At 29.2% G+C, this 27,785-nt stretch overlaps 1 protein-coding gene across 1 annotated transcript in view; it reads left to right on the plus strand.

The window, feature by feature from the left end:
• LOC129910133 (uncharacterized) overlaps positions 1–27,785 on the plus strand; it is a 170,044-nt gene that overhangs the window by 74,683 nt on the left and 67,576 nt on the right. Inside the window, 1 exon segment of the mRNA XM_055987406.1 lies at positions 5,475–6,467. Coding sequence (XP_055843381.1) covers positions 5,972–6,467 — 496 coding nt within the window. The 5' untranslated portion in view covers positions 5,475–5,971.

A 27,785-nucleotide genomic window follows, 5' to 3' on the forward strand; every position in this document is an offset into this window, starting at 1 on the left:
ATTATTTTTCTTGTATCCAATTTTTTTTTTTGCGAAGTAAAAAAAGGAAAAATTCTTTGTGGAAAAAAGTAACCATAATTGCATTATACAATGCTGTTCCTTTGAATAGGGTCAATGAATAAAATAATCTTTATTTAGAAAAAATGGAGAAAGATAGTCAAAATTTGTATCTAATTCCGAAACTCAATAATCTTGATGATTTCTGACGAAATTTAATCACAATTCAATGTCTCGTAGTGTTAGGATAAATTTGAGTGAACAAAGTTCTTTTGATGCATACTAAAAACCAGATCCCAGTAACTTCCTTAAACAAAAAAATAAAAACCCTCAAAGTTATTTGCACAAAAGAACGAAAACAAAATATCAACCTTTTTCTTTTACTTTTGTTTTTATTCTTCGTTTCGACTTTTGTTTTATTTATTATTTCCTTCTTCATAGAACTTAACTGTGCCTCAAGTATAAATATTAAGGAAGAGAAAACTTTTGAGTTTTGTAATAAAAGTCTAACAACTATACTCTACAAACTACTGTGCTAGCATAGTGAAGGCGGCAAGTTATATTTCCAGTTGGAATACTAAACAAGGATAAATAAATACCCTTTCCTACGCTGCTACGCTACAAAGTCTTGGAAGGAAGATTTCAAAATAATGTACAAGTACTGAATGTCCTTTGTTTCTTAGAGATAAATTTTATCGAAAATTAAATTTAATAGACAAAGTTTTTTTTAAAGAAAAACTTTTGCATTATGAGAATTAAATGGGAATGAAGATAAATGTTGTTGTTTGGAATGCATGTAAAAAGGATTCAGGAATCTGTTGTAGGAATTACTAAAGAATTAAATGAGTTTAAAAGATTGAATATGATATAAGTTATTGAAGAAAATTCAGCTCATCATTATGTTGATTGAAGAAAGATCGAAGAGTCAGTTTTCAAGCTTAGTAGTTTGAGCATGTGTCATATAGCCAATTCGTGAAATCTTTGCTTTTAATTTTTGATAGTATTTTTAGGGTACGGTCAGTGATCTGTATTGATGTTAAAAACATTTCTAATTGCTGTGGGCCTACCAGAAATTAAAAAAAAAATGCCTGCTGGGTTATTTATTTATTATTTTTGTTAAAAAGATAAATTTGGTAACCGTTTCTTACCTGTGGTTACGATGATAGAGAATGCTAAAGAAGTTTTTTTTAGTCTATCTGTATAGGTAGCTGCAGCTTAAACATGTAGACCCATCGCTACAAATTTATTTAGTAGTTTCTAGAGATTGTTCAGGGAAGTTTTTGGAAATAATTTGATTTGACCAAAAATACAATAGGTACTTACAATTTACCAATTTTTAAAAAGATTCATTTTCTGAAAAGCAACTTCTTGGAAATTGATAAAAAAAAATCATGTGTGCAATTCACACGTGGTTGAAGTGAAACCTTAAAAATCATTTTAAAAAAATCGAAAAAATACAACTTTTTTTTATTCCATTACTTTTTTTTATGACAATTTTAGACCATCTGAAAGCTTATTGTTTCAGCTCAAAATATTTATATCGACTATACAACATCTACTAAAAAACTAGAATTTTTTCAACGCAATTAGTTTTTCTTTTCTCTTCTAACGCCATTAAATCCATTTTTTAAATGACAACATATAATAAATTTCATATCTTTATTATTTCATCTTTTATATATGACGCTTCAATCATATTTCTACAATGCCTACAAAAAAAGTAAGATTTTTTTAATCCAACCATGTCGATATTTCAAACTGAAATAACGGTACTTCCTACACTGGTGGCTGGTCATCGGCAACAGATCTCCACAGGTGTTTTGAGGTATTTTTCAATTTTTTCAATTTAAGATTATGTTACTTGTGGAGTATGTACCCTTATGTGTGATATATCAAATAATAGGTTATGTTATCAGCATGCGTATTAAAGTTAAATGTATGTGCACTAGATCAAAAGATATAACGTGTATAGAAAAAGAACATTTTTTTACCGTTATCTCAGAATTTTGAATATGAAATTAATTGAAATTTTGTACAATTATAATTTATTTAATTACCGATCTACAATACAAATTTCATTCATCTATCTATTAAAACAAAATTTAATTATAACAAGTTGAATGTTCGTGTCGCGTTTTCGTTTCATCTTGTTTCAAATCACTACGATACTAAAGAAGTTTTCACTTCAAAATTGTTTTCAAAAGAAATAAAATTGCATTCTTTTATTGAAGCTCAAATTCATAAAGTATTAATAAGAATCTTTGACTCCAAGAGTAGGTTTGTGAGATTTAATTTCATAAATTAAGGTGCATTTTTAGAAAAAAAGAATTTCAAAGAACCATTTTTTAAAGGGTTGGGGTCGAAATTCTGTATGTTGCAAAATTCTGTATTCGAAATACTGTAAGCCAAAATACTGTAGGTATGTCAAAATTCTGTATGTGCAAAATGCTGTACGAGCAAAATTTTGAAAGTCAAAATTCTGTACAGCAAAATTTTGGTTGGTCAAAATACTGTATTTCAAATTTCTGTACATCAAAATTCTGTAAAAAGGCTGAAAAAAAAATATCGTTTTGATAATGTAAAAAAAGTGCTCGCGCACGAATTTTAAAAGATAGACCTTAATGAAATATTTTATAATGAGGTATATTTTGGAAGCGGGTAAAAATTGTGACTTCAAAATACTGGTTTTCAAAATTCTGCTTTTTTGACAAAAAAAAGTGTTTTGTTGAAAACTAATTAAAAACAAGGTTGTTTGATACAAAATATTTTTTACTTATTTTTATTTTTTTTTTTTTTTGAAAATTCATTTTTGTTTGATAATAATTAAATAATTGCTTAATTTTTTTATGAAAATATTTAACATTAAAACAATTTCTTTTATATGCAAATATTTAACATTAAAACCATTTCTTTATACACATTTTTAAATTTATTGACAACAAAAACAAAAAAAAAAAAAATATAATACTAAAAAAATTGACAAAGTGCATAAATAAGTAGTTTTTCGAGAAGATAGTTATACAAAATTCGTCAAAATTTTTTTTTAATTCTTTGCAGAATTTAGTTGATTAGAATTATTATAGGTAAATCCAGAATTTTGAGCTGTTAGGAAATTTAGAAATGCCGTTGCGTAACAGTGTGACAAGCCCTACATAATGCTCGAGTATTTTCTGAAAAATTTAAAAACTGAAAATATATTACTAACATGAAAACATTTTTCCAGCTTCTTGAAAATTCTAAATTAAAAATTCTATGTCAGTTGAAATAAAACTTGAAAACACAACATTGACATACATTTTCAGGAAATTCTTCATCTTAGATTAATTTTAAATTGCTATTTACTCTAAATTCAAAGTTTCAATGAGCTAATTTATACGCCAACAGTAATTCGTTTTTATACCATGTTTGCCTTTGCGTGTTTTGCAAAAGAATCGTTGGTATAATAAATTTCTTGAGTAACTCCTTTTAGTCACTTAATTACCAAGCTCCTCCATTCCTTCCAATATAACAGTAAATTGTAAATGTACACAAAAACAAATTCATCTCAATTATTTCTTAACTGATATCGACAAAAAGGATCTCATTTTATTTATTCATTTGTTTTTCAGTCAGAAAAGTCATTTTGTTCAACGTTTGGAGTTTGTTGAAGGAAAGAGGAAAAAGCCAACGATATTATGCGTTCTATGGTCGTACGAGTATATAATACAAAACGATTCTACGACTACTGACATTTGCCTGGCGTTATCCTTTTAGCCAATTTACTATTTTACAGCGAAATGTTGAATTGGAGTGCTGCACAAACACTTTTACATTTATTATCTGACTTTCAACATCTAAAGATACTTTTTCTATGCTAAAGGATGATAATGATGATGGTGATAATGTTGAAGAAAAAAAAAAAAAAAGGAGTTGAACTAAAAATTGTATATCAGCAAGTTCGGAACAAAGTTAAGTGAACGTGAGCTTACTTAAAGTCACGCGATAAGGACATTGTCGGTTTAGATGTACATTTTTTCAGGAAATTGCTTCTTCTTTTTTCTTCGTTTTTCCTTTATTGCACTTTTGTCCTATTCTCAAGATAGTTTTACTTGTATCTATTTTTGTGTGCAGAGGGTGGAACTGATGTTGGAGGGTGTAACGGAAGGGGATTACTACTTTTTACATTCCAGTGCATGAATAATCGTCTTGAAAGGACAAACCTTACGAAAAGAAGATTTTATTGCTCGAGAATGCACTGAAAAAAAAAGTTTCATAAAAATGTTATTCGAGATTATATAGGTAAAAAAAAAATGGTCAATTTTTTTAATAATCATAAAAAATTATTTCAGAAAATGTTTCCTAACATGAATCCTTTTTAGTAAAATTTCAAAATAATACCATTTTTTGTATTTTTGTATGTTTAAGAATCCCCAACTTTTTCGTTCAGTGTATCCACAATCATCATTATCTTCATTCTCAACAATTCGTAATAAGGTAGGAATCTTAACTGCTGGTAATAGTTAGTTACCTAGCTTTGTGTAGCAATTTGTGACTTCGTGAACAATCATGTAATAAAGTTAAAATAATTCTTAACCGCATAATAGATTGGGTTGTATCCTGTGTGTACTACATGTTTGTTCCACTAATAATAACAGTGTGTATGTGTTTTTTGTTTATTTAGTTCACAAGAAATCCAATCAAAGTTGGTTTTCTTAAAAAAAAAAATAAATAAATTCCAACATCGTCGTCGTCGTTGGTAGAAAGCTTATTCTCTTTCTGAATTGTATAAAATGAAATTGAACTTCTATCGTTATTATTAAATGGAGCTTCATTTTGTGGGTGTGTTAAAACCTTACAAAAGTAATTTATGAAATACAAAAAGACATTTGCATGTGGCTTTCAATAAAGTACGACTATGTCCTTCTATAAAATTATTGAGAACTACCTACTTGCCTTTTATAGAAGTTTTGTATAATGAAATTGGTTTTCTCTGTTCTGTGTATATTGGTTATAATGTTGGGAATTTTGCTTTGATGTTATCGTTATTTCTTGGTAAAAGGAAATTAGTTTTTTGGTTAAATGAAAGTGATAATACAACTATTATGGCATTTATAATGCTGCTTTTAGTTCTAAGAATTATTATTAACCATTCATTGTTTGATTTGTTTGAGAGATTTCAAATTGAAGATAAGTTCCATTGAAGTGATATAAGTGTGGTTAATTTAAAGTGATACGTAGGAAAAGGAAATATTGTTGAATAACAAACGTAATTCTCGTCTCGAAAGATATAGCACAGGGTTGATAATTTTTGAAACCAAAAAAAATTGTAGTAGAATGAATTGTAGTAGTATGATGTAAAATGCATTTGTATGTATTAAAAATGATAAGTGTGAATGATCTAATAAATTGTTACTAATTTTATTATGTGTATTATAAATTGCTTTTACTAATAGCTATTTTCTAACATGTGTTTTTTTTTCTTGCATCTTATTTTACAGATTTTGCTACAAAAAATAATCTAAACCGCATCTATAAAAATGTTAAAACTAATAAAACCAAAGCCAAAATAAAAGCTTCTTATTTAATAACAAATAATTAAAAAATATGGGCTCATAAGAAAAAAAAATACTACCTTTTCTAGGTAAATCATAAAAATATCAAAGTGAAGTGGATTTTTTTTTTTTAATTTTAGTTAACAGTTACTTCGTCAATATTGACGATGAAACAAAATGGCGACTTCTTGCTTTTTGCAAGAAATCAATGCAATTTTTCAACCAGCCACAAAAAAAATGGTTGACTAATTTTTTTTTTTTTTTTTCAATTTGTAATCAAATAAATTCAAAATAATTCTAAAATCATGATGTTTTTGAAAAAATAGTGTCAAAATTGTTAATAAGAAAAAAAAAATCAAAATTAAAAAAAAAAGTGACAGTGTTTTCATCCTGTCGCATTATTTGTATAAAAATAAATTAAATTAAAAAAAAAAAAAAAAAAAATGGCGGGTCCGCAACTCCAACAACGACACCCCATTTTGTATGGCGGTGGCAGTAATGGCGGTGATAATATCGGCGGAAATAGTATTTGCATAGCAAGTACCAGCACATCGAGTGCTGGGCTGCATGCCTTGCGGCAAATATCCGATCAAAACGATTTGATCTATCGCGGATCGACATTGCCGCATTGCAGTAATGGCGGCAATAATGCTGGAGCGGCAACTATCAGCCGCGGAGTTAGTGGAAGTGTTTCGACACAAAATACACAACAAAGCGCAAGTAATACAGCGCTCTGCCGCCCTGGCACTAGCAGTAGTGATGCACTTATCGTTCCTGGATCGCATAGTAATATTGAAATAACTGTCGATGCGACGAAATCAATTAAATCCGATGATGTTGAACAAGGTCAACGGAAGGTGCGGCATAAACATCGACCGATATTAAGGAGATTAGTTAACTATGTAAGAGGTCTATTTCAAGGTTCCTCGACGACAAATGGTAAGAAATATTATTTTATATTCATAAAATTAATATTATCATTTTTATTGAATTGGGAAGAAATTTATTTTTCCTTAGAAAAGTTTAAAGATCAAAGTTCACTAGGGCGTATGTGTAACAAAAAAACAAAAAAAAATACAAAATGTTTATAAAGATGAAACTAGGTTTTGTTCTTGATTAAAAACAAACAAGAAATATAAAAAAAAATGACAACATCTCAAAGAAAAAAGGACAAACAAAATTCCAATATAGCTCCTTATCCAAATAACAATTTTATCTGATGACCCCGATACCCTTGAATGAATAAGACATTTCTATCAAAAAAAAAAAAAATAACGTAATAGAATATTATTTTAAAGTATACAATATAGACCATGAGAACTTGTTCAGATGGTTTTCATCTTTCTTTACTTCGTTGAAATGGGCAATGGTGTCAAAAAATCTAAATGTCAAAGTTTATAGAATTTTATTATAAAACTAACCCAAATTGTGAGACAAGCGACCACTTGTTTACATTCTTTTGTAATCCAAAAGATTTTATCTCTCTAATTTGAATATTCTCAAATAAGTATAGGGACTTGAAAAATTTGGTTTGGGAAAATAACCGCAACAAGTTGTTGTCGTGGACCTTTTTACTAGCCATATAAATCTATATAAAGCAATAAAGTGTATACAAAATTTATGTTTTTGAGCTTATTAAGAAGCATTAAGTTTGAAATTTGATTCAAAAGAAAATACGTACCGTAATTTAAATTCAATTTTTATTAAAAGCATAATTTCAAATTGTTCGGTATATTTATTTCAAAATATTCATTTCTTATTCATATTTGAAAGAGAGATTTGAAATGAAATTTTATGTATTAAAAAAATTACTGTTAACATCCTTTTTTTTTTAATATTATGTTTGTGATCAAAATCGTATCGGAAACGTTTTCAGTGGAGTTAAAGTAATTTTGTATGTTTACGATTTATGTTTACGATTTACTTCAAATTTCGTAGTTAAGAGTTTTTTAACCAAGATTAATGGTCCTTGCTATAAGACCAAATTGGAGAATGTTGTTTTTCTCAAAAATGGGTCTAACTTTTATTAAAAAAAACATTACAAACAAATTTTTTAAATAAAAAAAAAATGTTTTGTCCCAAAACATACGGTATCAGTCATAGGATCATTGTCTTTATATCTGTCTTTTGAAAAATTTTCGAAAACATCATCTTGGATTTTTAAAAAAATATTTTATTTTTATTTTTGAAAAATCAATATTTGAAATCGAGTAGATGAATTCTCTTGAAGTTTTTTTTATGTGTCGAACAATAGTTGTTTTTTATTGTCGTAGAAAATTTTTCTTGACAGTTTTTTTTTGAAATAGTTTTTAGATAAAAAAAAACTATTTAAAAAAAAGGGCTCTAACGATTTTCCAATATTATATTTTTTCGAATTTTTAGACTTACGATGTTTTGCAGTTTAACCGTGGATATGTAAAAAAAGTTCTGTCCACTAACCAGATTTTTTTGTGTTATGTACTGTTTTTATAACACTCCAAAAACTATTTTCACCTGATTTTGTGTGATATTTTTCGGTGTAGGAAAATGGACAGCTTTAATTTAGTCGGCTCAAAATTAAAAGACGCAGACGGAGAAATAAACGTTTTGACCCAAACTAGCGTTACTGTGCTTATTTTCAGAAAAGAGAAAAATGGATTGTCTCACTGTTTGCACTGCCTCACTGTTCGCACCTTTCCCCTAAGTGTCAATTCTTAGAAGTGTTGAAGAATATTATGTTAGAGAAAATTTAATTCTTTTGAATATTCAAAATTTATAAAATAATTTAATTTGAGTTTAAGGTAAACAAAGAAAGAAAAGAAAAGAGAAAAAAATGTAAAAATCTAAATAATTTTTATGATGTGAGAAAGAAAAAAAATATGTTCAAATTACATATGTATGTAACTGTTTTTAACCTTATTTGTTAATAAAAACACATTTTTATGTTTCAATCACACCGTTTAGCAAAAACAAAATTGAATTACATTTCTCGGGACTTTGTATGGTTTTTAGGGCTGTTAAATAACACAGTAAGACTGTCGAGCAATTTATTTTTTATTAAAATCGGATGGAAACTAATGAAGCTAGAATTTTCGCAATGACTGAAGTGTAAAAACTATTTTATGTCCTTAAATCCAGATCCTTAGATCCAGAGGATTTATTGAAAAGAAAGGAAGTAGTTTTAATATGTCCAATAAGACCTACAAAATGTAATAGAAAAGTAATTTTAAATTACGTAGGTTGTTTTGAAAAAAAAAAAAAAATGAAATTTCAACTTTTTAAGAATCCTTAATTTTTCATATATTTGAACAAACACTTAAATCCTTTCTTCGCACTATGAATCATTGAAATTCTTTAAAAATTCAAACAGACTAATTGTTAAAAATTTCAAATTTTATCTCATTTATGGTATTTTGAAATTGCCATTTATTAAGTGTATTGGACAAAATTGGAATATGGATCTAAGCGGTTGTTTAGAGGAACGAAACTTAAACCTTTTGAATCAAAAGTCAATATTTTAAAGTGGGAAATAGATGAAACTAAATTTATATGTGAATGCATTAAGAAAATACCCGAGATTTTGTCCCACTTGATTGTGTAGTTAATATAAAATGTGAATTGAAAAACCAAAGTTATAGATCATAAAATTGGTTAATTAATTGCTTGTACTCACTTCTGATATTTGCTCTTACATACATTGCAAATACCTCGATGACAGAAATACACAATCTGCAAAAAGTATAAATCTCAAAAAAAATACAAGCAAATTCAACTTTAATACCTGTCCAACTACAATCAACCCCAAAAAATATTGTTATTCCAATTCCAATCAAATTAATATTTGATAGATTTGTTGAAGTGATAGATCACCTTTGTGGTTGGTTTTTCAAATAAAATTGAATCCGTTGACTTTTCATGCACTCTCTCTCTGTTGCTGACACATAAACAATTGGCGTTTAAAATTCTTCGAAAATCCAATTTTATAGTTTTTTTTTTTTGTGGATCAATGTCCAGATCTAGTGATGAGATTTTTAAAAATAAAAATGTATAAAACCATAAAAATTGCATCCTCCAGTCAGCAAAGTTTGTGTATGTTTTCGTTGCATTCAGTCAGTATAGAGTGAATCAAAATAGAAAAACCAAAGTGGAGGCGTTTCTATTTAGTGGTCAGCAGAGGATTTGTGTGTTTTTATGCCAAACACATGTTCTACTTTTAGCAAAATAACATTGATGATGGCGAATGTAAAAATTCCTTTTAGTAGAGAGAAAGAGATTTTGTGGTCAGAATCAGTGGTTAGTTTTATGAGTTTTTTTAGTTGGTTTTATAAGCTTGTTATATAGACTCAATAAAACCATTGGAATTTTTGTTGCCTTCAAACAATAATAAAATTCAAGTCTTCTGATACTTTGTAGAAAAGTATATTGAAATTGAATGCGCTCTCAGTTAACAATGCAAATTGAAATTATATTGCTGAAAATTGCAAATTTTAAATCTCTTGACCCTTTCGATTCAATTTCGAAAAAAGTTCTCAAACTATCCTATTCAAAGCTTAAGTGATTCTATTGACAAAAAAAAACATAGAATTACTCGCAGAATATTATAACTCCCAGATAGAATTTTGCATATTCCAAGTGCTGAGCCATTGAGTCCACTTTTCGACTTTCCATTTTCCATATGACAAAATGGGGGCCACACAGAAAGAAGGATGAGCAAGAGAGGGAACTCCATTTCTATAGACCCATCAAAGTAGAGCAAAACCACTCTGTGTGGGCGAGAGAGTATTGCTACTACTGCCACTACAGCCTTTAGAGTATCCTTTTTTATTCGTATATTGAAAATGTCACTACGATGAAGTTAAAATTAAATTGAAAAACTTTTCTACTCATGTGGCATTCAACCAAGTTCCGTCAATAGGGGGTTATACAGTCTAGTTTCTAGTTTTTTTTTTTTTTTTACCCTTTTTTTTACTATATTTCCCTACTGTCTATATCCTTCTCTAGGAATTACTTTCATATAAAAAAAAAAATCAAATAAATTTAAGTTGACATATACACACAGAAAGGACGAGAGTGGTGCAATAAAAATACAAAAAAAAAAGAGGAAAAAATGTAAAAATAAATGCAATATCACTAAAAATCCCTTTATTAGCTTATTATACTAAAAATAAAATCTGTAGTGAGAACAGGACATTTGCACAGATGGAAAAATAAAAACGAGAATTGAGATCAAAAAAATAAAATAAAAAAAAAAAAAAGAGGAAAAAACAAACTTAACCCTGCTGCTGTGTTATCAAAGGACACTCTTTCTCACTCTGGTTGTAGGTAGATTATACCAGAGGTATAGGCTTAAGTTCAAAGGCAATGCTTACACAAGTTTATGGGCTTGTTGTAGGAGGTCCTTTTACATAATTTGCCTGTTGTTGGCGGAGGAATGTATAAACAGGGGACGGATTCAAGGGTTTGTTAAGTAGGACGTTGGTACATAATTTAAAGTGGACTCGAAATGTATATGTATTATATTTGTTTGAATATACAGGGTGTCCCACAGTCACCGCCCCAAATGAAAACCATGGACTCCTGAGGTCATTTTAAGTCGAAAAACTTAAGAGGTAATTTTCTCGTTTTCGTCCCGTTTTCGAGTTACCACGGTTTTTATGATTTTTGCTCTCTTGTCCTTTAACTGGCCTTATCTTTGCCAAACTACGTTTGATTTGAAAGATTTTTTTTACAACCAATCAAGAATTTATTCCAATTTAAGTTTGTCTCAAAACTTTTATTTCTGCGGACAACCGTTTCTCCACAATTTTGCATCAAACACAATGTTCTTCGGTTTTTAAGTTCTTTTTTACACTTTCATATCATTTAAGTCAAAAAAGCACGTTAATGTGTGTTAATTTTTTGTGCTTTTTATTAAACCCCAGTTTATTTTCATAAAAAAATAGGTTTTATTTCATAAAAAAGGCTACTGAAAGTAATTAAAAAAAAATAAACAAACTGAGTGAATTAAAAAAAAAATAATTTTTCAATACAAAATTAATTTAAATGAATTAAAACTTTTTCTGAGCTTTATCTATTTGTTCTTTTCTTAACCACAATTGCTCAGAAAAAGTTTTTAATTCATTTAAATTAATTTTTTATTTAAAAATTATTTCTTTTTTTCATTCACTCAGTTTGTTTATTTTTTTTTAATTACTTTTTTATGAAATAAAACTTATTTTTTTTATGAAAATAAACTGGGCTTTAATAAAAAGCACAAAAAATTTATACTCATTAACGTGTTTTTTTGACTTAAATGATATGAAAGTGTAAAAAACAACTTAAAAAACGAATAAAATTGTGTTTGATGCTGAATTGTGGAGAAACGGTAGTCCGCAGAAATAAAAGTTTTGAGACAAACTTAAACTGCAATAAATTCTTGATCGGTTGCAACAAAAATCTTTCGATTAAAACGTAGTTTGACAAAGATAAGGCCAGTTAAAGGACAAAAGAGAAAAAATCATAAAAACCGTGGTAACTCGAAAACGGGACGAAAACGAGAAAATCACCTCTTAAGTTTTTCGACTTAAAATGACCTCAGGAATCCATGGTTTTTATTTGGGGCGGTGTTTGTGGGACACCCTGTATGTATGTGGAGGATATTTTTTTGAAAAGAGGATTATTATCCTTATTTGATGGAGTAAATCCTTTAAGTGTTATACATGTTGAATTACAAATAAAAAAAAACATAATAAAACCTTCACGTTGTTAAGAATACCTATATATAAACTTGATCTTCATAATTTAAATCGAAAAATTAGAATTATTGAAATTCTGATTGTTAGGTAAGTTGATTTTTATTAAAATTCCTTGAAAAAGAGCTTAGTTGGAGTTTGGAAAAAAAACTTACAAAAAAATATATTTCAGCAAGGTTAAGTCTTAATAATTTTAGATATTGTGGAAAGTTTATTAGTAAATGGGTTAAAAAAGGGTTTTGAACTTTGGATCATAAATTTGGAAGAGTCATCTTGTAAAAGGTTTTGTAAATTTAATCTTTTGGTCAGCAGTTACGTTTATTTTTTTCCAGATCACTGGGTTATTATATGTGTATTCAAAGTTAATACAAAGCTAAACCATCATACGAAGTCTCATATCTTATTAAAGTTGATGAAAATAATAAAAATAACTGCTAAATATGTAAATCCTTAGTAAAAAAAAAAAAGAAAACTCAAAGTTTTCCACTGAAAAAATGCAGTTCCAAGATACTGCGTCAAACGAGAAACAATCAGTGACTGTCTGTATCTACAGTTTTAAACTACACTGATTAATTTATCAGAGAATTGGTTTAATTATTTTTTAGTTTAGTTTTAGTCAAGAGTTAGAATATTCATTTTCTTTTTTTTTCCTAACCTTTTTTTGAAAATTAGGGTTTCCCCCAAGTTTTACCGAAACTACTAATTCGATTTTAACGAAATTTAAAATTTAAACACTACAAACTTTCTTTCGGCCGATAGTTTAGTCGGGTTAGGCTCCTAGTGTGCATACAGGCAGCTGACTAAACAGTCGGGTTGCTAGGTTAGTTTGAAGGCAATTGTGTAGCAAAACAAACTTTTTGACGTGATAACGTCTTATAAGTCGATGAACCTGGCAGCCACCACAAAAAAGTGACGCCATTTTCTAACGTTACACTCTCGCATTTTTGCAGTGCGACAAAAAATTTCAATTCAAAATTAAAAATAAACTATTAGAGATACAAAAATCTTCTCTAGCTTATTTAAGATAGATAATAACCTAAAGCTTAATCCAAATGAAGGATTTTTAAAAATTCCGTCAGTTAACAGGGTAAACAGGGGTAAAACGGGAAGATGAAATTTGGGCTAAAATCTAAACGCGAAGTCGTAGAGAATTGATTTTTTTACTATAGATAGATGAGACTAATTTAATAATAACTGCATTTAAGAAAAAATTCTAAAAAGTTTTGAAACTAAGCTATAACGTTTTGTTTAAACGTTGTACACGTGTTGGGGCTTTGACAAAATGATGATTTTGGGTAAAGGAAATTTTTTTTGAATATTCTAATAAAGATGCCAGGTGAAAGATGAGAGAATAAAAAATTAGGCGTCTGATACGGATTTTTTCCAACACTCTGCGTTTCGAAATATGAATTTTTGAAAAACACCTTGTTTTTTAGGGGTATTTTTGGGTAATTTTTGATTTTTAGCTTTTTTTTTTAAGTTTAAAAAAATCTCAAACTTATAGGACATGTAGGCCTTATGCATACATATGCAAAAACTTGGAATCGTTTAGTGAGTTTTGACTGAATAACGGAAGAAACAAGTTTTAAAAAAACACGTTTTTTACCGTTTTTAACCGATTTTCATCGTTTTTTATTTTTATCTTTTTTTCTTTTATAGATACAGGAATAAAGTATACGGAGTAATGATAGACCATGACTACGACTATATGTGTGCGAAGTTTTAATCATTTTCGTAAACACAATTTTGAGATAACGGTAAAATAAAATTTTAGAATTCAACAGGTTATAACCAAGAGCAGTTAGAAATTTTATTAAACTTTTATGAGCATCCTGATACAATTACCTTTCATTTGGTATATCACACATAACGGTAGACTAACTACAAGCTACACAATGTTAAATCAAGAAACTTGCGAAAAACCTCAAAACACCAGTGGTGGTCTGTTGCCCCCCAAACGTGTGGGGAAGTACCGTAATCTCAGTCTGGAAATTCGACATGGTTGGCTTTAAAAAATTCTAACTTCTCTTGTAGGCATCTTTAAAATGAGATAGATACGTCATATGAAAGGTGAAATAATAAGCTTTCACATGGTATATATTTTTTATAGGTTGTCAATCAAAAAAATTTATTCCATAGCCTGAAAACATAAAAATAAATGTTTTTTTTTGTTTGAATAAAATCAAAATATTCGCAAATAACCAAAATGTCAGTTTTCACAAGAAAATGGCAACGCCATTCATTATCCGAAAAACTAAAAACGCAGTTTCATTAGAATAGCTTTAGATCAGTACGTACATCGTTAAAGCCGTTTTAGAGAAAATTGCAATAACTCAAAAAATGTATATCGACGGTTAAACTTCTTAACCTCGTAAGTCTAAAAATTCGAAAAAATATTATTAACCCTCTACTGCATACGAAGCCAAATATGGTTTTGTCTGTTTGTATGCACTTTTCTCTTCTCTGTCACAAAAAAATGTTAAAGATTCAATACAATCTCCTTCTTTGTGTTTCTGAGCACCCATAGACATAGTTTTTTCGTATGTCCGGCACAAAATAAAGGTGTATTTTATGATCACAGGTGAGTCGATCAGTCGTGTGCATTGAAATCGAAAGTGTAGAATAAATTCATACTTTAAGTGTTAATTACTGCGTTTGTTTGGTAAGTAAAATGGAATTAAAAATTAATTTTTGATCGACTGTCTAATTGTGTATACTATGAACCAATTTTGATTGAAAAAAAATTATTGGCCTGGTCTTGGGAGGGCAAAAAGTACGGAAGCCATATTTGGCTTCGTATGCATTAAGGGGTTGTAAATCTACACAATTTGTTAAATTTCTTTGTTTGAAAATTTTTTTCCTCTACATTATTATTTTACTTGGAAGCTATGTTTTACATGTTTTAAATGAAGCCCCTTCGCTTTTAGAGACATTTTTCTCATGTTAACCCCATTTCCAGCGGCGTAACCACAAAAATTTTAGGGGAAGGGGGGCTCACCTATAATATTTTTCAATCATTTTATTACTTTTTAGTTTTTGTAAGATCTGGGAGTGGGTAAAACAAATTAATTTAAACAAACTTTTTTAATGAAAACAGTTTTGAAACAACCCTAAGAACCCATGTAAAGCATTTTTTAATTTTTTCGTCCGCTAATATTAATTCATGCAGTAGAGTGTTAATGCAAACAATTCAGAAAATTCAGAGCTATCTTTTGGTATATTCAGCTTAACAATGTTGTTCTGAACATTTTTCAGGAATGACAAAATTCAAACACTCGTATTGATAGATCCCATACAAAAACAAGAACCACAACATTTTGTTTTTTGATTTCTGAAAAACTTGCAAAAACGACTTACGAGGTTATGAAGTTTAACCGTTGATAAGGGACGTAAACTTTTAGAGTGAGATATTAAAAAAAGAAAAACAAAAACCAAAAAATCAAAACGACTGACATCAACCACTTTTTTGATGGAGATCATGGTAATGTTAGTTTTGATTAAAATCTCGAATTTTTTTTTTTTGACACAAAACCAATATACTTCCCCTAATTAGCAAGCAAAAATAAGGTCCTCAATCATCTTGAATATCGAAATGATACATAATTGCTTAAAAATTTTCGATCTTGTTCAATAACTTTCAGCATATCGGGCTTAACCCTTTTTGACAGTAATTGATAAATACATGCCTTGAATTACTCCCCACCAGTTTTTTCATACAGAAATACATGAATAAACGGATAATCTCAACTATACAAAATTCAACTATTGACAATAAATCAAGAAAACCACTTTATTTTTAACGTAAACAAAATCGTTCACTGTGGTGTATACGTAACTTTTTTTATTAGACGAATTTATTGTATTTTTTTTTTTTTGTAAGCAAAAAATTAAACCAATTGATCTCAACTGATAACTTAACTTACTAACTTTAAACAGACAAATTATTTACGTAAAATAGGCCAAGATTGAAACGGTTTGGAAATATCTTTTTTTTTACAAATTAAACCAGATTTTATGTTTCTTTTCTATTATTCTTAAGCTTTTATTTTTCAGATGTTATGAGAAAACTATCACTAATTATTTTTTTTTCTATTTTTCAGGTAAGTTTATCCGTTGAATTGTAAGTAGCTTATCTTAACATCTAGTCAAGAAAATAACACTATTTCAAAAATCAAATTCTGTTCATCTTCTTCAACAAAAATGTGTGCTACAATGAGTTATACTATTTTAATTTCACCAAATTGAAAATTCACTAATGTCAGACCATTATTTATTCACTAGGCTAAATTGCCAAAAATACTCTTGTTATGTATTATTTATATTTGTTTCTAAATTTCATTTTTACCCATCTACAATTTATTTCTTTACAAAAAAGCCAAAAGCATTCAAGAAAACAAGAAAACAAATGAAACATCTTCAATTTCAAAGAGAAAAATTTTTTGTGAAAAAAAAAATAAAAGAAAGAATGTGAAAATTGAAGACACTTTTTTTTTTATTTTTTGTTGCTCTTCACATAAATGTCATATCAAATCCGATGCACGTACAAGTCCTCACAATAGGCTTTTGCCGCAAAACGATGTACTCTCTATGTGTTCAGTGTATACAATATACAAAGATGGAATATAAAGGCAAAAGAATGCTTTTGAAGAACCTGTGAACCACTTTTGCCAAAAGGATCAAATTGAAATAATATTGTACAAGTAGAAGATTTCTTTATGAATGTGTGTGTGTGGGGTACACTCAAAGCAATGGTTGATGTTTATCATGTTTCTTGTAGCACATTTTTAACACGTTAAAAAACGAAATCATTTTTACACACAATGAAAAAAGCGAGTGTTGGTTAGAGGTACCTATACCAGAGAGAGATTTGTAAAACACACAATTATTATGTAGGTTGTCTTGATCTTAAGGGAAGAGGATGAAAAAGTTGACACTGGTATTTTTTTGTTCCTTTATTTGAAAAAGTTCAAAGAAAATCCAATCTCAGACATTTAAATCTGGTTGTAGAGTATGCCTTCAGGGCTTTGAAAAGATATTATATGTCTGATATTTGATTTGAGCCAAAGATAAGGGCTTAAACAAATTTGGGTATTAACATTTGAATAAAATGGTGTGGGAAATAGAATAAAGGAGATATTAGGAGATTAAATAAATAATTGAAGATGAGATTATTTTTTAAGGTTGGAGTCGAAATTGAAAAATTCCTCATTAACACACTCAAAAATGTCTGCAAAGTTTATTTTTTTTTTTTTATAAATTTGCTAAAAACGGAAGTTGCTTCCACCCAAAAATCCAAATTCCAAAAAATGTTGATTTCACTTTTTTCACTCTCATTTATTTTCGAAAATTCTCATAATTCTCAGAAAACAAACAAACAAAAAACCCACAACCAAAAGTAATCCAGAGAAAACCAGAGCAAAAAAAAAACATATATTCCCTCTGTAAACAATCCAAATAACCAAATAGACCACAAATTACCAACTGGTTGATGCTTGTTTCTAATTTTACCAGAAAAAGAAGCTAAAAATCCTACATCTCTGTCAGAGTCTAAATAAGAGAGGATGTGGTTAGTACGGGGTTGTATAAGGTAAGGTACAACAAATTAATACAGTACTGTGATGAGTTCACAAAAACACAACAATTTTTTTTTTTTATTACTTTTGATTTGTATAGTCCATCGGCTGGCCTACACTATTACAAACGATGTGTATGCTTTTTCATTGCGCTCTTAAATTGCTCTCAACTGGCAAACTAGTAAATGTAGCAAAATTTTTCAAAATAAACAAAAGTGAAAAATTGAAAAAAAAAAAAAATATTGCAAACTGCACTCACCACTGACTTTTCTGTGAATTTTTTTCTGTTGTGTTTGTCTAATGATTTTCCTAATTTTAGTGAAATAAATGAGTTTTTAGACTAAACCGAGAGATTTAATAGGTTTATTTGTGTTGTTCGGTTCACCGACATTACCACTAATCAGAACGCAATAGTCTCTAATTATATTGGACATGGAATTGTAATAGCTATTATTCTGAATTACATTATCAAAATAGAAAAATAGAAAGAAAATTACGTTACATACAAAAAAAAATTGAACAAACATTTTGAATTAAATTGTCTGTGGTCGCTGATATTATGTTAGACTCTAGGGTAATTTGTGGTAAGAAAAATTCGAAGGTGGCAAACAAAAAATTTCAATTTAATTTTATCATTAGTTTCATAAGAAATGTAAAAAAGTATTAAAAATTATTATATTAAACATCATTTTAAATTTATTTTCGCAAACGAAGTATGAAAATTGATTTTTTGTACAAAAAAGAATTTTTGCGTTTAAAAGAAAAATTGTTTTGAAACGAACCAAGAAATTTCAGAACGACCCAATTGGATGGTTGAACTGTACGAAGCTTGCACGGATAGTGACGAGCGAAAAAAAAACACTAGTTTAAACCAGCACCAGTGAGGGAAGTACCGTAGTCTCAGTTTTAGTTGGCTTTAAAAAAATTGTAACTTTTTTGTACAGTATGTGGTGGCTACATGATTATGACCGATACAAATTTTCATAAATTTGTTACTCTAAAAACTAATTTTATTTTATTTTTTCTGTACAGTAATTATTATTACGGCTATCTACTATAACGCAAAAAGTGTCCCGCCCTTTCTAAGTAAGAAAAATTAAAGAATAAACAGGCTTGGTAATTTTCCGGGGATGAATTCCACAAAGAACGCTCTTTGGGGATTCTTAGCGAAATGCTGCAAAAAACCTCATACCAACTGGTGGAAAAGCTTAGTGATGTGTGGCTGAATCATTACAAGCACTGACAACAACTCATTCAGGTAAAAACAAAGTTCCCGAAAGAATAAAGGCATTTTGCAACAATACGAAAACACACGAAATATTGTAAAATTCGTAGTCAGTTTTTTTGACTTTGTCTCTTTAAAAAAAATTCGTAGTGGCATAGCTAAATAAAATAAGTTTTTAGCGTTCTAGTTAAAGAATTAGTGACAGTTGAAAATTTTCATCGGTCATAATTATGTGGACACCTACTGTAAGTGTCGTACAGATATGGTTGAGGCATATTTTCAAATAAAAATTTATTAAAATTTGTCAAATAAAAAATGGACCAAATCGAAATGGAAGAAAAATTGTTGATTTAAAAAAAAAATTTTTTTGTCTTGCATTCCAATAATTCTAGCTTTTTTTTTAGATATTGTACAAACATGATTGAGCTAAATATTGAAAGCTAAAATAATAAGCTATCAGATGATATAAAATTTATTAAAGGTTGTCATGTAAAAATATTGACAATATGAGGTGAAAAGAAAAAAAAGTTAATTTTTTTCGCTTTTTTTCATGAAAAATGTGTGATTTCAAAAAATCGTTTTTATACTTTTCACAAAACATTTAGGCTTTAGTTATGGTTTAATTCCTTAGAAGAAATATAAGGCTTATTGAAGGTAATAATTTTTTTTTGTATACTTTTGCATTGACACATGTATAAAGCTTCAAAAATTATAAATTATGACGTTTTCAAGTAAAATTATCGTCCTTAAATTACGTAATATATTTTAACTTTCCTGCTGTCCAATGGGTTAGTTGGCATATTGTGTTTTTATATATAAATTATGTAATTACAGCGTAAATGCAGTTTCCACAGTCTGATTTAGTCTGTTGAAGTTGTCTTTGACCTTCTCGATAATTTTTAATGATGATATCGATGTTGTTCATAAAGATTCCAAAAGGAAGCGTGTAAAAGGAATTTTTATTTATGGCCGATATTTATGGCCCTAGAAATAAAGTTTATAGACAAACGTTTCTATTCGTTTTTTTTTTCGAATAAATTTTTCGTAATCCTATTGCCTAAGAGTCTATACGAGTTTTACAATTAATTTCATAGACACAATCTCTTATATAGTGGAGTAACTAAAGCTCGAAAAATGGCAATGTTAGGGAACCCGGCCGGAACAGCTCAAACAACAGTAATTTAAAAAAAAGTTTAACCTCAACAGGTTAAAAATTGCTGATGTTGCCGTATTGTTTTTTTAAATTTTCAAAAATTTTGCTTAAATTTAATAAATTAACTAAAGCCAGAAGATTGTCTAGAAAATTAAAGAAAAACAATATATGGGAGTGAGTGACAGTCTTCGTTTAAGCGATAGATGCAATTTTCTCACAAATTGACTTCAAGCACAAAAAAAAATTATTTGAACAAAACGACAACACCTACAATATTTAAATATACATTTTTAAAAAGCTAGAAACTTATCATGATTCAACTAATAATATTTATGGCCAAACGTTATTTTTTTTTTTTTTTTTTTAATTGTTTTCAAATAAATACCATGGTTTGCTCGACTAAAAATTGTTCTGATGGGTCGATTTCTACTCCCTTATATGCTTGCTTCGGACCGTGTGGTAATCTCTACCATGCAAAATGCATTGGTTCCACTAATGGTTTTATTGAAAAGATTTCTAACTCTAAGTTTGCCTATTGGTATTGCCCTGATTGCCGCGAATTATCTATATCTACATTAGCTTTCAAAATGTCTTCTTTTAAAGCAGACATTTTAAAACTCTCAAAAGGTTTCGAAGAACTTCTCAATGTTTTTAATACTGCGGTCTCAAATTTAAATTCTTTTTCCATAACTAACAGTATGGTAAATAACTCCACTTCAACTGATGATTTAGTTCCTGACCTTCCTCCAAATTTAATTTCTTCTCACGATGATGATATTCTTGCTCAGTCTTGTTCCGGTATAAACAAAGCTCATGTACGTACCCAAAAAATTAACAAAAAAAGAAGGAGAGACAATTCATCGAATGTGAAAAATTCTGGTCCATCTCCAAAACGCACAAATCTCAACACAAATCCTCATCCTATTGCGAGTTGCTTTCTGAAAACATATCTAGTTCAGGGATAGAAAATATACTTACATTATCTAATATTGATGAAGCAGTTACAAATTTTTATAACATCCTTAACAGCTGCCTTGTAAATTCCATTTCCATGAAAAAATCAAATAATAATAATAATAATTTTAGTCACCCTTGGTACACAAAAGACCTAAAAATACTAAGAAATAAACGAAATAAAGCATGGAAACTTTTTTTAAGAACCCTTTCACCAGTTGATCACGCTTCTTACGTTGAACTATTTGAAGAATTCAAAACTCATTCAAAAAATTTGTACACCGACTATATGATTGAGAAAGGAAATTCCCTAAGAAAAGATCCAAAGTCATTTTGGAACCTTGTTAACTCAAAGAAAAACACAGATGGATATCCGGCAAACTTCATTCATGACGATATTACATTACATCAAACATTTGACATTTACAATGCTTTCGCCAATAACTTTCGTAATTCATTTGTTAATGAGACTGTTGATGTTGACGAAATCTATTTCAAAAATTTACATTCATATTCCGAAACGAGTTGTACGAACATCCCTGTACTGCAAAGTACTGTGTTAGACCTTCTTTCATCCTTAAATGATGATTGTTCTGCTGGTAGAAACTCCCTAGTTCAGCCTCTAACATTTTTATTCAAACTTTCCATCAAGTCAGGAAAATTTCCCTTAATCTGGAAAAAGTCATTCCTCACTCCTGTTTTCAAGAAGGGTGATAAGACAGATATAAAGAATTATAGGGATATTTCGAAACTATCCTGCATTCCAAAGGTTTTTGAGCAAGTTGTTTGTGATAGTCTAGCATTTTATAGTAAAAATCTGATAAGTGAAAATCAGCATGGCTTTGTTAGAAAAACATCTACTACAACTAATCTTCTTAGCTTCTTAAATAAATTTTCAAATGCATTAGAAAAAGGTAATGAAGTTGACTGCGTTTACAATGACTTTTCAAAGGCATCTGATCAACTTAGTCATAAAATAATAATATTCAAATTAAAAGCTTTTGGTTTTCCATGTATTTTTATTGCCTGGGTAGAATCTTATCTTAACCAAAGATCCTATCAGGTCAAATTTAGAAACTGTCTTTCAGATCTTTTTATAGCCAACTCTGGCGTCCCTCAGGGAAGTCACCTAGGCCCATTTTTATTCATTTTAGCTATAAACGACGTAATCTCGTGCATAACTTCAAGTGATATTCTCATATTTGCTGATGATATGAAGATTTTTAAAGAAATTAAGTCTGACAATGACCGTATCCTTCTTCAAAGCGATATTAACAGTTTTAATGATTGGTGTGGTAAAAATGGCCTTTCACTTAACCCAGCTAAATGCCAAACAATTACATTCTCGAGAAAACGAGTCATTAATATTTTTGATTACTACATCTTGCAACATAAGCTATGTCGAGTATTTAGCTTCAAAGACTTGGGTGCCCAATTTAGTTCAAATTTAGGATTTACTGAACACATCAATTTTATAGTAAATAAAGCGAGCTCAATGCTTGGTTTTATTAAATGTTGGGCAAAGGAATTTGATGATGCATTTCTTACTCTATCTTTGTACTGCTACGTTCGACCCCATCTTGAGTACGCTTCTCAAGTATGGAGTCCTTTTTATGAAGTTCATAAAAACCGAATCGAATCTATTCAACACAATTTTGTACGCTTCGCTCTAAAAGGTCTTCCTTGGACCGACCCTTTCAACTTGCCACCTTATGAACATCGCATTCAACTTCTTCAGATACAAACTTTAGCACAAAGACGTGTAAATAATGATTTAATCTTTCTTCATCAGCTTATTAATTCCCAAATTGACGCCCCTGATCTATTAGCTTGTATTGGTATAAATTATCCGGGTGGATCTCACCTCCTACGAAGATTTGAACCTTTGCATATCGACTTTCATAGAACAAACTATGGTATTAATGAGCCTCTTAGTCGCATGAGTAAACTTTTTAACTTGAACCATTCATCCTTAGACTTTTATTTGACGAAAATGGGTTTAAAAACATTGTTTCGAACCAGTGCTCCACAATCGTGACTGTTAATCAATGTTTTAAATAAATTATACATGTTAGATTTTTTGTACTTATAATTTTATAACTTGTAAATTTGTTCGTAATTATTTTGTTTTATATTGTGCATGTGGGAGGTTGTATTTTTTGTCTACTAACCACTAACATGCACTTATGATGAGCCTCTGATTGTAGTTCTAACCTTACTATATCAAAGAATCTGAAGTGAAAAAAAAAAAACGTTTTTCTAAAATGAATTCATATTTTATTACCTACGAAAAAGTTTGAAAATAGTCATATAAAATTTTTTTATTAACATTTTCGTTCACAAATCTGAGTTTGAGGACCATTTTTTTCAAAAACTCTTCATTAAATTTAGTAGATTTAAATTTTCTAACTAGGAATGAGCTTCCAGCATTTTAAAAATATGTTAATAAATATTGTAGATGTTGCCGTTCTGTTCAAAATATTTGTTTTTGTGTTTGAAGTCAGTTTTCTAGAAAATTGCATATATCGCTGAAACGATGAAAGACTGTCTATTCCCATATATTTTTTTTCCTTAAATTACCTAAAAAAAAATTTTTGGTACCTATAATTTAGTTTGTGAATAATAAGCAAAAAAATGTTTTTGTTAAAAAAAGAATTAATTTTAATTTTAAAATACAATACGGCAACATCGGCAATTTGTAACCTTTAGAAGTTAAAGTATTGTTAATTACACTGGTCTGCAAAATTTAACTTCTTTTTTCTCCGTCAAATAATTTTTTGATATTATGAAAGATTAGACTTTCCTGAATCTAAATCTGGTTTCAGAAAAATTCTATTAGGTAAAATTTTTGTAAAAATGATTTTTGATAAATGTGGGTAGTTTCTAAAAAACCAACCTTTTAGATTTATTTGAACTCGTGCAAAATTAAAACTATTTGTAGCATTGAGCTCAAATTTGAAGGACTTATTCCTCGTAATATGGCCTATCGATTGACACTAAATATGTCCTTTTACATTAATGTTTACTCATATTTTAAAATACTTATTTATAAAAAAAGCTGAAATATCGAAATCCTTTACTTTTTAGTAAATCCAACATGAACAAAAACACCTTAGTTGTAGAAAATGTGAAATATCAACGCCCATTATATTTAAAAAGTCAAATATGTAACGAAAACCATAATAAAATACGGGTTGGGGTCAAAATTCTTTTGTCAAATTTCTGCTTTCAAAATTCTGCTTTACAAAATTCTGCTTTCCAAATTCTGCTTTTCAAAATTCTGTTCTTCAAAATTCTGTTTTTCAAAATTCTGCTTTTCATAATTCTGTTTTTCAAAATTCTGCAAAAAATTAAAAAAGGGTATGGAAAATGTTCAAAAGCGCGCGCTTTTTAACATTTTGAAAACCCTTTTTTAATTTTTTGCAAAATTCTGCAAAATCATCTTCTTTAAAAATTATCTGTTTATTTGTTTACTTACTTACATAATTTGCATTCTTTGAATGTATATTAATTTTTGTTTTATAAATGAATAAATTTGAAAATATTAAGAAAAGGTTTTGAATACTAAACATTTCCGAAAATAATTCAAAATTTTTTAATTTGTCAAATAAAGATGAATATTCAAAAATTTGAATAAGAAAAGGAATATCTTGTATCAAACAACATCGGTTCCAATAAGTTATAGATTTTATTTGAAAGAAAGTCAGTCTATGCATTTTAAAAAATATTTGCGACACTTAAATAAAAAAATTTAGGAAAGTGCCAATGTTGAATTACATTAATGAGGTGTATTTTTCTTAAGCCAGCGCATATGCTATAAGAAAAAAAAACAGAATTAGCAGAATTTTTTTGTTCAAATATAATGCTGGCAGAATTTTGAAAAGCAGAATTTTAAAAAGCAGAATTTTGAAAAACAGAATTTTCTTTAAAATAGCAGAATTTTGAAAAGCAGAATTTTGAAGCCAGAATTTTGACCCGATCCCTAAAATACATTAAACAAAATTTTTTTCGTGTTTTGTATTTTTATATACTATTTATCTATTTAGAAATATCTTACTTGTAATAAACCATTCGATAAACTGCCTTGTAAAGCTTCAGATTTGTTTCTAGGAGACAGTATACTTTTCTTATAATTTTTGATGTGCTGAGTTAGAATCCGAAGTCAAAAAAATTCTATCACGTGAGGATTTTAAGATATTCGCATTAAAGTATCACAAAATCAAGTTTTTTCTTAGAAAATCTCAATAAAAACTACTATATCTCACAAACGAGAGCTGACCAAAATTTTTTGAGTTCGGATTCAAAATCAGCACACTAAAGTCCATTAAAAAAGTATATTTTTGTTCTAGAGAGAAAGTTATATTAATTTTTAGAGATCAGTTTTTTTTTTATGATAAGATATGCCAAACCTACTAAACTTATTTAAATTAAGATATCTCGTAGAAGAAAAGAGATATTGAGAAGATTGAAACTGAATTTGAAAGAAAAAAATAAGTTCTTTTATAAACCGTAACAATTTTAATTGAAAAATGTTACATTATGCCAAAATATTTCTTCGAAAACAGCAAAAAAATGAGATTTTTGTTTTGAGATTTTCTAACGGGAATATCTAAAAAACGTGATGTGCTAGATCAATTCTGACTTCGGATTCGGAATCAGCATACAAAAATACTTTAGAAAAGTATAGTTTTATTTAAAGGAGGATTTCCTTGCAGACCAGTGCTACCGAAGTATGAAAAAAAAGATCGTAAAAATCGGAGCTGTTCGGCCCTAATAATTTGCTTTAGTTACTCAACTTATATTCAAATTCAATGTTTAAAATATTAACGACGACAAAAAGAGATTAAACTCGAATAAAGGTCTATTATATTTTCTTTTCCCTGATGTCAAATTATGCATGACATTTGTAAACAACATTAACATATCTACAATTTTCACCCAAATTCACAAGAGAACCGGAAAACTTCAAGACATTTAAATCCATTTATCTCTACTTCATTTGACATTTTGTTACATTAAATTTAAATACTTATACCAGAAATATCTACCTTTCAAGTATTCTCCTTTTTCCTATTTTTAAGCTTAACTTACATAATCATTTCATCTTTTGAATTCATCTGGAAGAGTATGATAACCACAGTCATTTTTGGTTCAATTTTGAAAAAAAAAAAAAAATACTTTCTAATCTCTTAATTTCGCTCGAATATAATATTCTCTTTGACCATAAGTCATAAAATACAAACTTAGCAGATTTCAGTATAAAACGGACCACCAACCAACACTCCCACCTTAAGTTTTCATTAATTTGGCCAAAGTTAACACCTCCAAAATGGTTGAGAAGAAAAAGAAGACCACTTTTGAACCTAAAACCTCATCAATTCATCGTAATGACTAAATCTAATGTGAGCTTCCCATCCAGAAACTGGGCATTTTGGGCTATGATGGTCGTGTCGGATGCCTCTCTTTGCTCATTTGCATCTAAGTCGAATTAAATGAATCCTTGAAAAGGCGTTCCACCTTCTCATCACCATTATATCCAGTTTACAGGTAGGTAATTAAATTCTATAGCTATGCCTTGATTCAGCAGAAAAACCGCCACTATCCTGACCGTCGTGCTTCAGGTCCTACGTGTGGCAATCTCTGGGGTTGGCATTAAGCTATCTATCTACCTCAGCAGCTTCCCAAAACAACATAGAGATCTCAGGATATTTTAACATATTTTTAACACCCAATGGCCCCCTATCCTCAAGTGTCAGATAGCGAAGATTTACACCACATCGTAAAGCGGCCAGTGTTGGTTGGTCTTGGTAGGTAATTAGATTTACTAACGGGGCTGGAATGCAATAGAGAATTTATGTACGGTTCAAAGGCATGTCTAGCATTATTTTCGGATTCAGAGAGATTCAGAGAATCGGCTTTGTGTGTGTAGTGTAGTCTGTATCGAGGTTAAGTAGGATAAACAATGGTCCGGGTAATTGCTCATAAATCATTTTTAGCTTTCCGATAAAATTTGGTGTCAGGTGTGTGGTGTGGTTTTGGTGTTCTGGTATAGACTTGCGGTATTCCAGAAGAGATAGATATGAGGCTAGCGAGTGCAAAGCAAACTGTTTGCTCAAGGATACGTGATAGGCATGCACAGGCAGTGATTTCACATTCATTTGCTATAGTATAATGGTCTTATTCGGCAATTATGCTCAAAGACACGTAGCTTGTATAGATGTTTGGTTAGGAGGAAGCCATGAACGATGCATGGCTCATGTAATAAGGAATATTATGGCAGTGATAATAGATTGACGATATACGAATACGAATACTAAAGGAGCATTAAGAGAATTCAAATAAAAGTCGTGTGGTTATGGCAGAGTATATTTATTAAGCATATATGAACATGTAGGTAAATTACCTTTAATTTAGTTCTGGAGATTCATAAGGTTTGAATGGGAGGTTGGGTAGATAGCAAATGGCATATAAAGGTCTCATTGTTACTTTTACAATAGGAGAACAAAAGTATTGCATTAATGTTTTTGTGTACCTACTTAAGTGATTTTCTTTTTCATATATTTTCTGGGCAGACTTAAAGACTTAATGTGTGTTTTTCCGTGTCTGAAAAAATATAGCTTTAACTCGGAGAAGCCATTGTTA

Source organism: Episyrphus balteatus, chromosome 2 (genome assembly GCF_945859705.1).
Source record: "Episyrphus balteatus chromosome 2, idEpiBalt1.1, whole genome shotgun sequence".
Lineage (NCBI taxonomy): Eukaryota > Metazoa > Arthropoda > Insecta > Diptera > Syrphidae > Episyrphus > Episyrphus balteatus.